The 14,497-nt window shown below is 42.1% G+C and overlaps 1 protein-coding gene across 20 annotated transcripts in view; it reads right to left on the bottom strand.

Annotated features, from left to right (window-relative positions):
* Nucleotides 1-14,497, bottom strand: part of ARHGAP32 (Rho GTPase activating protein 32) — a 346,243-nt gene that overhangs the window by 18,823 nt on the left and 312,923 nt on the right. For all 20 annotated transcript variants that reach the window (XM_084803670.1, XM_084803653.1, XM_084803655.1 and 17 more), the window contains 5 exons: nt 10,139-10,241; nt 8,772-8,916; nt 7,902-7,984; nt 4,982-5,089; nt 2,070-2,215 (listed from right to left, as the gene is read on the bottom strand). In XM_084803670.1, coding sequence (XP_084659796.1) covers nt 2,070-2,215; nt 4,982-5,089; nt 7,902-7,984; nt 8,772-8,916; nt 10,139-10,241 — 585 coding nt within the window. The remainder of the gene's footprint in view (nt 1-2,069; nt 2,216-4,981; nt 5,090-7,901; nt 7,985-8,771; nt 8,917-10,138; nt 10,242-14,497) is intronic.

Below are 14,497 nucleotides of genomic sequence, written 5' to 3'. Positions count from 1 at the left end.
CACTGAAAGGATGAAATGGTACTGCCAATGGGAGATTGATGGGTCCACCTCACGATGCTTCAAACTACCTCAAACGACAAATTATTGGTTTGGTCTTGAGATGGTTGCAAAGCCTGATTGAGACTGTGGGGAAAACCTACAAGAAGTTTGCCTAAAAGACCCCAGACTTCTGTTTGGGGGGACCCCTGTGGACCGATTAATGTGATGGCATTTAGCAGCCCTGAACTGAAAGCTATGAGAGTTATTTAAATGTTAATCAAGATAACGCATCCAGATGGTGGAATTTCAGAGGTTTTTTTTTTAATTAAAATTAAACTTTAATGAGTATGCTGGAAATACACGGGATATAAATGTGAGACAGCTGGGGGATAAGCAGACACCTCACTTCTGATTGTAGTCTCACCATCCATGCATCTAATTTTTGGCTGGAAGATGGTTGTTTCACCACTGAGGCCTCCACCTATGACCAGAGTGGGTGTATAAAGGCTTAGGTAGCAAGAGCTTTCTTTACTTCTTCATTTCTCTTCACTTTGCTCTTTTGCCTCTAATCTTCACTGGGCCTCTGGACAAGATTTGGATAACTTAGGGTGCAATCCTATGGGGATGCCTGTCAGCCTCTGAACTTGGACACTAACAGGCATCCTATGCAGGGCGGGAAGAGTGTGGAGGTGATCATTACCTCCATGCTCCTCTCATCCTGCATTTTCACTAGATGGCTGATTTCACCCATTTAGCTGGGGCTCTGTGTGAGGAAAGGAGACTGAGACAGCTGGAGGATTCTTCGTAAGCTCGCCACCCCAGTCTCCTCCCCTCCCCACCCACAGAACCGTCCCTTTCCCTCCTCTCTGAGCTCACATTTTCAAGCTTGTAGAGGCAGCCAGCGTGGTTCTCTCTGTGCCAGCAGTGAGGGGGTGGGGAGGTTAGACTCCTGGGTCCAAGGTTGAAGCACTGTCTCTGGCCTTGGATCCAGGAATCTGAAATATCTTATGGCCCCCAGACCCTATCTAGGCACGGTAAGATTGCTCGCCCTGGCTCTCAGATAATTTTAACTCTTTGTTTTCTAGAGTTAAGTCTTAAAATAATTTCTGAAGATGGGACTTAACCTCATTTCTGATTATGGATCTTAGTTGCATTTCAAAGAAGGGACTTAGAATTATTTCTAAACTTATTTATCTTAGAACCAAACTTTGTTAACCCTTTTAGCTTTGACTTTAATGAGTCTTTTAAGTGCCATTAACCACATAGGTACCAAGTTTAATCCTTCATATGCCCAAAAGAACTTAGCAATGTTTTAGCTTAGCTTTTTATATTCAAGTAATGTACAGGAGGAATTCAAGGAGAAGTTAGAAAATTCAGCATGTTTTAGTTTAGCCTTAAGATGCAAGTACAGGGAAGAAGTATGCTGTGGAGGAGTCAAACAGAAGTGTCAGTTTTGCAATCCTGCAATCCCTTTAGTTAATCTTAAATTTATATCAAATTCCTTTTCACTGCTGATAATGAAATTATCAGGGGGTTGGACTCGATGGCCTTGTAGGCTCCTTCCAACCCTACTATTCTATGATTCTATGAAATCACAAAGAAGCCTCCAAAGTATGCTCACATAACCACCAAGTTAATTTTATTTTGATAATTTCCTTAAATAAAGCATCTGATGCATTTCAATTTACTTCTGAGTGGCAATGTTTGTCTGATTGAACCTGACTTGGTTACCCATTAGGGTGTCTTGAACCCAATAGGTATAGGTCCTGAAGCTAACAGGACCAAATTAACATTTACAATACTTTTAAAATGATAGTGCTATGATTACAGAAAACATCATGGATCATGACAATTAACACAGGTCACCTTCTGATAAACCAAATAATTGCCTCCATTTTATAAATTTGCTAAGCATCATTAACCTGAAGTGCAAGGAGGGAGGATTTACAACAACAAAAATTAGGTTGCATTTCTCCATTTCGGCAGCCAAGTATAAAAATGACATTCTTTGATGTTGTTCTCTATACTTTTTGCATGCTACTGGAACCCCTTTAATTTGAACCTGTTTTCTCTGCCTCTGGGAAACATACCTGCACTCTCTCGAATAACAGAGCTTAGTTTGGAGCTGAAAAGGACATCCACATGATTGAGAATGAATTCCACAACCACTGACTGAATTCGCACTTCCATAAAAGCTGCTGTTCCACTGAAGCAAGCAGATTCTATCTGCTTTGATCTAAGGCAAGGGAACAAAAATTAACAATCACAATGGGCAGGAGTAACTCTGGATCAACACATTCAAGTTAAAGTTGTTATACATAATGACCTGGTTTGCATTACACAACAATCCACCATGGGTGATCACCCATGGTGGGTTGTTATGGCATCTGACCCTGGTGAAGTTTCTTCAGAGTGCCTTATTTTTCATGAACAAACCACCCTGAGAACCCATGGCTCATTGCTGGATTGTTCAGGGTGGCTTGTTGTGACATCCAAACTCGGCAGCACAACTTCATCGTAGGTTGTCAGGAACAGCTAGAGAGCTGCCCAGCAAGAGCACTGAAAAACACTGTCACTCCTCCTGATCTTGCTACTGCTGCTACCATCTTCCCTCATCCCTTGTCAGTGCCCTCCACCCCATGCTCCTAAAGATCAATAAGAAGGGACACATGTTCGCAAACCGTTTTTTCAGCATCTTGCCCAAGTGCACAGATGCGGAAGTCCGCTGCTATGAAAACTGTGTAATGTTTTCCTCAGCTTTACTGTTCTGCCATCAAATTTGTGGACTTTTAGCAATCTGCCTCACTGCACTTTCACAGAATGTGTGCAATTCACCTTTACTGCTCTGTTTTGAAATTTGCATATGTTTACCGATTCACTTCACAGCTCTGTAACCTTCATGCTAAAAACAGAGACCAGTGCAAGGAAGCGACAAGTGTGTGTGCGTGGGGGGCGGGGGGCAAAAGCAGCCAGCAGGTGCAGCAGAAGGATCTTTTAGGCAGGTGTGCATAATTCGGGAGTAGGTGAAGCAGCCTTTGGAAAAAAGGGTGTCTGCTAGCAAAGGAAGACCTGAAGGGGAGGATGATATTGAGAAAGATACTGACAAGTATGTTGGTATGCTTGGCTAAATAGCAGACAGGGTGTTGTGCACTCTTGCACAAGACCCTAGGAAAAAAAACTGTGAACACTTAGATAATTAATTCAATTTGGCGATCTGATGTGGGGACGAGGGGAGTTTCCCTTAGGAAGCCAGCAAACCCAGTGGACCAATTGCAGAAACAGTGCTGATGTAGGGATGGAGGAAACAAGGAATTCTACCGCAAAGGCTCCTGGGATACGTGCCAGGAGCCAGCAGCAGGACTAAGGGGGGGAAACAAGCCACAGCAAGCCACGAAGTGCCCAACTGTCTGTTGGGTTAGTGAGCCAACAACTATCCCACCCTATTAACTTGACATAGAACAGGCTATACAAGTATAAACATTATTAATAATAAACTGGAGCCACTAAACTAATGGATTTAGTTTATTAATAATAAACTGGAGCCACTAAACTAAACTAAATCCATTAGTTTAGTGGCTCCAGTTTTGCTTTCTTTCAAAAGTCTTTCCTAGTTCTTTCTAAACTACTCTGCTCTAATTGGCCTTTCTCATCTAGGACTTACAGCGTTTCAATTTGCCCCATAAGGCAACTTAACCACTGCAGATGGAAAATGTTATTGAAAATAAAAATACCATCCTTAAGTAATTGTCCAGATGAGAATGAGAAGATGTTCAGGCACTCAAGAATTCTCCAGTTGCTAACTTATAATTACAATGAAAGATTGAAAGAAATGTCAATCTTTAAAAAAGAGCTTTTCATGTCAGAAATGACAAATTATAAATACCTAGAAGACAGTCTCAGTGTGTAGGATGCAAACACAATGGTGCAGAGACATAAGCCTCTGTCTTGCACATTTTCTCTCCTATTGTGAGCACACACTATAATGTGAGGCCATAATTATGTATGTACATTTCTACATGAATAATGTAAAGTCCACATGTGCTATCTGTCTCTTGCAAAATAGAGGTGAAAGGTTCCTACTTGCATGGGCATTTAAAAATATATTGGTGGTAGTTCACCTTAAAGGCTTGAAATCCAGCAGGAGCAGGTGAGCAAGCCTGAGTCTACACATTGAGTTCATATGTCAGGCAGCTCCCAGAAATACACAGACTATTATAATGTAGGCCTGTTGTAGCGCTGACAGAGTCAGGCTTCATCACCCTTCAAGATGGTTCAACTGAAGAAGTAGACCAAGTCTCCCAAGGTATGTCTTAGATCAAGCTTGCTCACAGGTTGGGGCATTCCCTCTACACTTCTTTTCAATCCAATGCTGCTGCCATCAGATCAGAGGTCAGGTTGACTAGCTGCTCAACTGGCTGGAGGCAGTTTTCCGAGCAAGCTGCTATTCTGGATTCCTGGTGAGCGAACTCCTCAGGTGGCAGAAGCGGCTGTGTGTCTGCCCCTCACACTTCCAGTACTGTGTCACCCCCTTCCTCTCACCTCCCATCATCTCATTACTGAGGTCTTAGCTGCTGCACCTTCTGTACACTGCAACCAACCAGGGAGAGAGGGCAAATATCTCTTAAACCAGGCAAATGCCACATTGGGTGTGACACCCAGCTAGGGAGTCCCATGCACATCTCAGTATACTAAGACTGGGCCCCAGTTCCTTCTTCACCTACTGCTCAGCCTCCTGGTAGGACTGAGGTATGCCCACTCAATCCATAGGACATATGCAACAAACACGCATGTCCAATCTTGCTCCATCTCAAAGTTTCCATTTAAGATTTCTTCCCACTGCTTTCAACTAAGGTTGTGACACAAAAATCTTATAAAGGAAGTATCAGATTTACAGTTTTATATAAAATCCTTTTGGATGTTTAGTGTTTATCTCATCTGCTGAATAAAACATAAAACTATCCTTGCTACGATAGCACATCTTCAATCTGATACAAAAAGGTACCTCAGCAGGTTTGGTGCCCAGACAATCGCTAAGTTCTTAGTGTGCATGTTTGTGATGGTACAGTACTCAGCAAGATGAGCCAAGTGCCTCATTAGGAACTCCAGTGTCCTGGAAAATGAGGGAGAGTATTAGTTCTAAAAGCAAATACATATAAGTCAACTTATTACACTTTGCAATTTGCAAAACAGAAAAAAATGTTAATGTGAATGTCTTTATTAGCAAAATGACATACTCTAATAACATGTCCTAAGCAAAGACCAACATTCTGCTTTTTGAAAAATAATTGCATCTTTACTTCCTTATTACGCCATGAATGAAGGCAGCAGAACATGCTTTTATTCAAGTTTCAGAATGCAATGGCAGGCAGACAAAATACAGTGTGGGGGAAAACACTGCAATACACTTCTAACAGTCAGGCAACTGAAGATCTATATACATGGACATTATTTGATCACATTACTAGACTCATGGGAAGCAGGACTAAGGAGAAGTTGACTAATTCTGAAAACATAATGGCCATTTACTTGCATTCTGAAAAATGGAAGATACTTGAGTATCTTTGAAAAGCCCACCCTAATACATCAAAATCCTTCCCATTTTTTTTTGCTGCCGCCACAGCAGGGAGCTCCATGCACCCCACCTTAGAGGGTACAGCATAATTAGCAAAAACGTTACTTTATCCCGACAAGGAGACGTCAGGTAACCTCTAGTGAAACATCATCCCTCTTTGGTGGTCACTAGAGGGAGCTTCTGCAACACGCATCCAACTAAAAAAAATTGTAGTACTACTAATACTGATGAACACAAATTTTTCTTCAGATTCTTCTGTGATAGGAAAAAAAAATCAAGACTGATCAACTTAGATGAGGGAGTAAAACATGGAGAAAGCATCAGCAAGAGTTTACACAAGTGAAGTGGGTGGGATATCCAATGTTCTTTTTAAAAAGTCATCAGGCTTTGTGGGCAGATTTTGTTTATAGTACAAAATGCTTTCAAATAATTCTGTAGGCTAGTGATCCTTTTAGAAACAGGTTCTAAGATGCTTCAGAACAAAGCCAAGTTAAAACTCCTTTGATTCTGCTTCCTGATTCAAGATTACATCCAGTAACTGAGGCTGTGGTGTTTTTGACCACAAGTAAATCCCCAAGGTCAGCATGGTCCCATTGTATGTGGATATTTGTTCATAGCAAACTTTTGACTACAACATGATGCTTCTTTTTGTTCTGTAGTTATGATATGTGGATATGATGGGACAACCCAATGGTGAGATTTCATGAACCCTACACACCTAGGGAAGGATTCTGCAGTGCACTGTAAAGAAAATGAGAAGATACTGCTGGACTGAGTTGGCAAACATAATTAACAGAAATATTTAACTAGGAATGTGAAGACCTATCATCTGTTGAATAATAATATGGTGAGATGTCTTCCTGCGTTCAGATGCACAAACACACACAGCTGTAGCCAGTATGACTGAATAATCCAACATCTGCAGAAAACAAGTATAGTCCACATTCACTGAAGGCTCAAACCTGGGCCATGTCAAATTAATAAAATTAACCCCAAACAATCAAAGTTGCGCCCAGGGCAGAACTTAGGTATTCCAAGTTACTGATCATAAGCTTCCTATAAAGGGTGATGTAAATGCTGCTGGTGGCTCTAAGAGTGCATTCTGTGCTTCTTAATTCCAACAGGCTATCAGAAGCAAAGCAGCTAGCCTGGTAGCATGCATCGGCCACAGCAACTACCAATCTCTGCTTCTAGATGGGCTTCCACAAGCCAAAAAAGTAGCAAGAAAACCACAGGCTCTAGTAAGACTTGAATCTTCTCCTAGTAATAAACTATGCTCCTAAAGAAGACAGAGCTGCCTTCTACAGAACACATCCTGCCTTCTTAAGGCCATATCTACCAAGGAGCCAATTTCTATATTTTACTATATTTCCAACACCACCACAGCTGATTCTGGATGCCCACATATGCTAGAAGCAGCCAAGTTCTCCAAGCCTAGCCAAGCAAAGCCTTGAAAGGTTTGCCAGATCCCCAAACCACTTTTCTGACTCATGTTTGCCAGCATTCCTTATTCGTCCTTAATGTGGGAAGTACTGAAGCCCCACTCAGTGAGCTGCCCTAGTTCCCTGCTGACAATTAAGCACATCTGCTGACCCTGCTACAGTCAGGCATATTTATGCTTGTATTGGCATTTTATTCAGTTCACCTTAACTGACAATCAAATTTGCAGAATCCTGCCTAAAAGGCAAGACGAGAGCCCTACATTTCCTGCAATTTTTTTCCATTTCACACCCTGGATTTTTACATTTCTACGGAGTGTCCCTCCTGCCACCATAAAAATACTATGCAGATCTCATGGCCTCTCCTTGTCTTAACAAAATTAGGTAGTTCTGCTATGACAGACCCCGTTCTGCACTGCCTTCATACTTTATAGAATGTCAGCTAAGATTATGCATAAGATATATTGTTTGTCTTGTTACTGATCTAATTAAAATAGAAGTCAACTTTATGTGGCTATAAATCCTTCAGTGTGCATTCAACCATTTAATTTAATACATGCAAGAATAATGCTGCCTCAGTAAGCCAGCCATGTTAGGAGGGTAGAAATTGGAAAGCAAACTGAAAATGTCAACCTTCTTTTTAAGAATGATTATATAATTGCATAATGACATCAAGGAAGACATGAACTTAGGACCCTACGCATAATACAAAGTGAATTTATATTAGTGTGAATAGTCCTGGCCTATCTCTGTGCCCCAGGAGAGACAGAGGTATACTGCCAAACCTGCAGGGAAAAGAAGATAGTCTTGTGTAATTAAAGGCATCTGGGATTTTTTTTTTAAAATGGAATGCAGGGGTGTGTTAAGATAACAAGGTAATTGTGTATTTAGCAAGAGCTGTGTATGCTGACCTGTAGTGAGGTGGGGGTAATTGCTGGATGACATCATGGATTTTAACTAATCGTTCTTCGTCTGTAGCAGCAGACACAGCATCCTAGAAGGAAACAAACACACAAACCTCAGCATCATGCATTTGCCACATATCTGGGCGGCCTTCTTGTAGTCAATAGTTGTCCTGTAGACAATTAGTATGGAAAACACGAGTCAATTAAACTGAACAAAAATGAACACTTTAATCTAGCAAGCTGTGTTGCCATGGATTTACCCTAAATTAGGTCACAAAGGTATTATTTATTACTTTGGTATTCCACTCTGATTGCAAAGTGGCCAGAGCAGCATATGTGGAGTTTTCTATCTCCTATTCTTTTTTCACAGTGTTGCTGTGAGGTAGATTAGGGTGAGAGATTTTAACTTGCCCAAGGTCATACACTGAACTTCATAATTAAGTGGGGATTTGAACCCTGGTCTCAAATCCACCCAGTTCAGCACACTGGCATTGACAAGTCGGCATATTTCCCTTGTAGGTGGAAGAAATGCACAGATATTATTAAGAACCTCCAGTCAGCCTTGAGGCTTTTCTCCTGGATCTTCCCCAAGAGCACATCGAGTGCCACTAATCATGCAATGTAGTGCACCAGAACTATGAATGGACACTCATATAAATATATAGGAAAGATATATTTTATTTATTTATTTGATTTGTACCCTGCCTTTCTACCAAAAACTGGCACTCAAGATGGCTGTATGGAGGGCAATTCTTTAAGTCTGAGTTTAACCCTGCTATTTTAAAAAAATATAGTTAAAAGGTGAGATATTTCTAGAACATGATTCACACTAATGCTGCCCATGCAGTAAAAATAAGAATCACATATTTCACTTACTGAAAATTTCTCATAGAGTTGATAGGTGAGTAGAGGATTTGGGAGTTCTCGGAAATAGAGTTTACAGAGTGAACCCACACAGTGTATATCCTGAATATATACATCTTTTGTCAAGTCAGGGATTTGCTCAGAGTCAAACTCGTGCCTAGAGACAAAAGAAAAATTGAGAGGGTGCAAGAGAAAAAAATAGTTAAATATATAACCAAAAGACAAGGGCTTCATTTACAGGAAGAAGAAAATGCTCAACCACCAAGCCACATTCTTGCAAGTTCACATTTTTTCTAGATGAAATGGCTTCTTGGGAGGCAGTTGTGGTAGTTTTATAGCTAACTGGTTTGCTCAAAAATCATATTGCTTGTAATGTGGAAAACACCATGAACAAAAGTGATTTCATGGTATATACTCCATGTGGATACAGCCCAAACATGGACAATTCCAATTATTAGAAGTGACAGATTCCTGCCAAGGTATAGTTTCCCAACTGTCAGGATGAAAATAGCATTTCCTTTCAATCTTAACCACCTAGAAAGCAAAATTATGAACATGATGGGATGTCTGGAGCCACCCCCAGTCCTATGCATCCAACGACAAAGACAAGGGAGGCGAAAAATAACAAATATAACAAAGGTAAGTCCTCAGCAGCAGCAAGGAATGCTGCAATTCTCTTTCTAAGCAGAGAGAAAGCTCTGAACAAGACTATCCACTATGGTGGTTGAAAGAGAACTGAGGGAATGGGTGGGAACCCGCTGGGACATGCGCAGTGGACAGTGGGGAAGGGTTCCTACCAAAACGTTCCTCAGCTATAGAAGTTTCCCGAATGAATGGAAAAGGGAAACGCAGAGCCCATATGTGTGATGCACAGAGACCACGAAGAACAAAAGTTATACTGCAAGGGCCATGGCTGGAAATTGATGTTTCAGATTAGCTAGACTTAGACACACAGGAACTAATAAGGTGAATCAGGCAGCTAATCAGAGAAGAGGCAACTGCCATTTCTGAAGCTCTCACCCACATCGGCCATAAATTATTTGCTATCCCACAGATGTTCTGTATTCTGAAATCGTAGATAGTGACCATAGAGCTACACAACTGCTTTCCATCCCAGCCAACAACATACTTTTTGTTTCTAAGACACATGAAAAAATGGGTTACACTTTAAAATTAACACGTGTTACACTTCAAAATGTAACTGCCTCAGGAATGAACTAGATTCTAGATCATTCCTAAACCAGCTACAGTTTGAAGTTTAACAAGTTACTAGAAAGTCAATTCCCATGTGTGCTCTTTAGAAAAGGAATGATCAGCCAGAGAATGAACTTATAGTTAGCGTGTCCTAGACTTGAAAAAGGCTACACAAAAAAACATACCGTAGCTTCTGGATATTGGATGCAATCCCAGATAGACGGTATATTCCATCGACAATGCCATGCTTTTCAATGAATTCAGTGCAGCTCTTGAGAACCTGGGGGACTTAAAAGCAAAAGCAACAGTGTTAATTGACCATTAGATGTTTCATGGTGACCATGCCTGATCCTTCTATACTAGACACACAGAAGCCCCTTCAGAAATGATTTGGGTCAGAGATTTTTGAGATCTCTAAGTGTAGTTGTACAATGGAGATTCTAGTTCAGCAGGTGCATCTATTCCCACTTAACCAGGATTGAAACCAAACCATTTTGAAAGGTGGTTTCAGATAACCAAATACCACACGTTAGCTGCATTCAGTGTGAGGCTGGCCATCTTTGGCAACCAGCTATGTGGTGCTTTAGGGAGGCTTCATAGCAGCTTCATGGCAGGGTGGACACTCAACTTTTAATTTAAATTCACTTTCATTTGAATCTATTGAATTTCTTGCAGCATTATATGGTTTAATTACTAATCCTCCTGTATTTAGTGAGATGAGACTACATTCTTGGTGCCTGTTCTACAGCTGAGACAGGCAGGCAGAATGCTGTGATCAGGATTGATTACACCACCCAGTATGTCTCACCCTTTTTATCAATGCTTTTGTGCACCTGTGCATTGCACACTCATGCACAGTGAGCAGGGAAAAGACCTGGAAGCTTATATTGTCTCTGTATACATGTAATCTAAAATAACTAGTCATCAAGACACACAGCCACTGTTTTCTGGTTTCTCAGGCCTCCAGTGGTAAAGGCAGCAGCAATGCAAGCTTAAGAAAGCCAACACAGAACCAACTGAAGTTCTGCAAATGGGGCAGTTGTGACTGATGCGTTGCTTATAGCACAAGTGATGGCTTAAGGCACACATGTGACTTTATCTACTTTTGTTCTGAGTTCATTGCTGTGGATTCACTAATTGTCCTTGGAACTAGATTCAGCCTCAGTGATCCCAATTTGTAAAACGGGTAAATATTTTCTAAATGCTGCATATGCATTACATATGTCATTTGATGTATACTGAATCATTGAATTCACTTCCTTGAGTTATCTGCCCTGCATGCACTTAGTTATTCCTTTGCACTTGTGACACAGTTGCATTGTTGACTGGGTTAGGAGGCCTAAATATGGTGTGGATGGTATCACTTGGTGGCAGGGGACATGTAAGCACATGCAATAGCAGTATGTCTTAGAGCAGCCTTCCCCAACCTGGTGCCCTCCAGATGTTTTGGACTTAAGATCGTAAGAAGAGCCATGCTGGATCAGACCAAGAGTCCATATGGTCCAGCGTTCTGTTCACATCAGCTGCCTGTGGGAAACCCACAAGCGGGACATGAGGGCAATAGTACCGTCATGGTCATGTCCCACAGCAACTGGTGTACACAGGCATGCTGTCTCTGTTATTGGACTTCAACCTCCAGCATGGCCAATGGTCATGAATACTGGGAATTGTCCAAATCACCTGGAGGGCACTGCGTTGGGGAAAGCTGCCTTTGAGTTTTTAGTGGGTACCGCAATGATGCTTGTCACACTTGCCACAATGTGTATTCTGCCAACTCTGCTGACTGTAAGAAGCCCAAACCATCCCCCTCCACTAAGGAGCAATTCTCAATTTAAGAAGTGGGATGGATCTTGCTTTTGCACTGTACTTCCAAGCTGCTTAGAGCAACTTCGACATGAAGAGTCAAAACAGCATCCTAGCCTATGGGTCTTGACAGCCCAGAACAACTGCAGGGGCAAATCCCCTCCTCAGCTTCGAGGTTGGGAGCATGGCTAGAGCTTGGTTTTTCATTGGGCTTCCTAGGTGCTTGAAGTGCCTCCAAAACCCAACATGACTCCAGGAACAATCCTCTGCCCCACCCCCAAACTTGGAGAAGAGGTTTTGTCCCTAGCCACTTGGAGGAGGGAATCTTTTGGCTGTCTACCAAGGTTAGCCAAAATGTGTAGACCCCTGGCAGCACCCCAACCCACCAGGCTCTGCTCCCCAAACTGTCACTGTCTCTGCCCTTCAAACCACCATTCTATGATTGATTCCTGCTAGAAGAATCTTGGTATTAAAAATAAAAACAAAACAAAAGGGGGGAGGGAAAGTATATCATGTAGTCCTGAAGTCTATCCACTCTTGTCCTACCCTACTGCAGTCTATTAAAACAGACAGCACATTAAACTTAACAGCAAGATAGGTTTAGCTTTACAGACTGTTTGTATGTCTACATTTGAATAAAATAAGGTAAGTCACAGCTAAAATTTCCAGGAGGAAGTGTGTGCAATTAATCTGTAACTGAAAAAGCAGGAACTCATATTAGCATCTGCTGACAGACAGGCAGCATTAGGCAAACATTAACATCCAGGCCATTCAGACCAACTAGACACCCCAGCTAGCTACTTAAAACAACTAATTTCCTGCTACATATTCTTATCCTCCATATAGGAGCAAATTAGATTTCCCAGTCAGAACATCAGCATTTTTAAGCATGTGTTGCCATTATTTAAACAACAACATACATAACCCCCGCTCCATATCATTCCTAGGTAACTCTGGCAAAACTCCTATGACTGTTTAAATCTATTTTATGTTATATGCTAACTCTAATGCTGCTTTTAGAGAAGAGATAGTGTGTCCTGCTTCAATGCAGGCAAGGGCCTTGGGCAAGGTGCAGATAGTCCTAGGAGCAGCAGCAAGAGAGCAACCAGTTCAGTCCAAAGTCATATACAGAAGTTCCGAGGAGGGTTTGCAGACACAGGCAGAGGTGAGGTCAAGGCAGTCCAGAGGTCAGTTCACCAGCATCCATTTGAGCAAGTGTCAAGGCCAGTCAGGGGGGTGTCTGAAAGTGTTGTCCAGATGGGTAGCCAGTCAGACTGGGTATCTTGAAAGCAAAGCCAAGGTTAAGGCACTGTTATTTGCAGCAGAAAGCTGATGTTGGGGTCAGCACATATCAGCAATGATATAGCTGATCGTTAATCAGCACAGCTGGTTAATTAGGTCAGTCTGTTGCTTTTAAGGGAGGCCCCACGCTGTGACTTCCTTTTGTTCTTTTGCTGCTCCTGTCTGATTCTACGCCATTCAGAGGGATGGATCAAGTTCAGGAACTGCTGCAGAGGGGTCAGATTGATCCTGTAATGTTTCCAAGGGAGAACTGTCAGCCAAGGCCTCCTGTTCTTTGCTGAACTATGGCTGGGGCCCATTGTGCTGCCTCTCCCCCTCCTCTTCTTCCTCAGATGAATCCTCCTCCAGGTAGGGCATGACATAGTGAACACAGCAAAACCCTTTATATTGGGTAGTAAATGGCATTTGCTAGCTTGTTTTCCTGAATGGTATGTCTCCTAGATGCTCTTTTCTGCCCAGTTCTGCACACACACACCCCCGCGAAGATTATACAGAGTTGCACTGAAGCTAGGAGAGTCAGGATATAGTGGTATGCTTCAATGACACCTACTTCTTTACACAATTCCATAGAATAATATACTCCACAAGAAAAATCTGCTCTCAAAGTAAAGACTCTGTAAAACTGGGCAATGTAACTGCTCAATCAAACAAGGAAACATTGTTCACTGTGGAGAAAAAGCGTCACTGGAAGGCTGCCCCCCAAAATTAGCACCATGTGGAGACCACCGGAGCAGCTACAGGGAGCTTGCTTCACCCCTTCCTGCCAGACAGAACACTCCGCTCTGACAGTTGCCTTGGGACTGGAGAGGTGAAGGGCAGGTGGCCAAGGGGAGCCACTACAAGGGGGAGACCAGCCTGGACCTCATCCGAAGTTCACCTAGTCCAGCACTCTGTCTCAAACCATGTCCAGACAGATGCCCTTGGGAAGCTCAAACAAGGAAAAATGAAGGACGCTACCCCTCAATACTCATCCACAGCATCCAGTGTCAGATACTATATGTGGAGGTTCAATTTTTAGATCTCTCTCTCTCTCTCTCTCTCTCTCTCTCTCTCATCTATTCTAGAATTCAGGGTCATCCAATGAAACTGATTAGTGGCAGACAAAAGAAAGTATTTCACATACAACGTAATTAACATGGAATTCACTTTCATAAGTGGAGGGGATGTCATTAGCTTAGATGGCTTTAAAAGAAAAATAACATAACTGAAGATAGATCTATCAACTGCTCTAAGTCAACATGGCTTCACGGAACTTCCATGTTCAGAGGCAGTATGTCTTTGAACACAAGATGTTGGGAGGCAGCACTGGAGGAGGACTAATAGCCATCAGTACTCTGCTTGTTGACTTCCCAGAAGCATCTGATTAGCCACTGTGGGAAACAAGATGCTGGGTGCAATGGGCCTTTGGTCTGATCCAGGAAGGCTCTTTTGTTATTTAT

Source organism: Heloderma suspectum, chromosome 6 (genome assembly GCF_057233095.1).
Source record: "Heloderma suspectum isolate Gila_16-S chromosome 6, 16-S_ref, whole genome shotgun sequence".
NCBI classification, from domain to species: domain Eukaryota; kingdom Metazoa; phylum Chordata; class Lepidosauria; order Squamata; family Helodermatidae; genus Heloderma; species Heloderma suspectum.
Note: the sequence above shows the minus strand (reverse complement) of the source record. Positions and strands in the feature narration are given on the sequence as shown.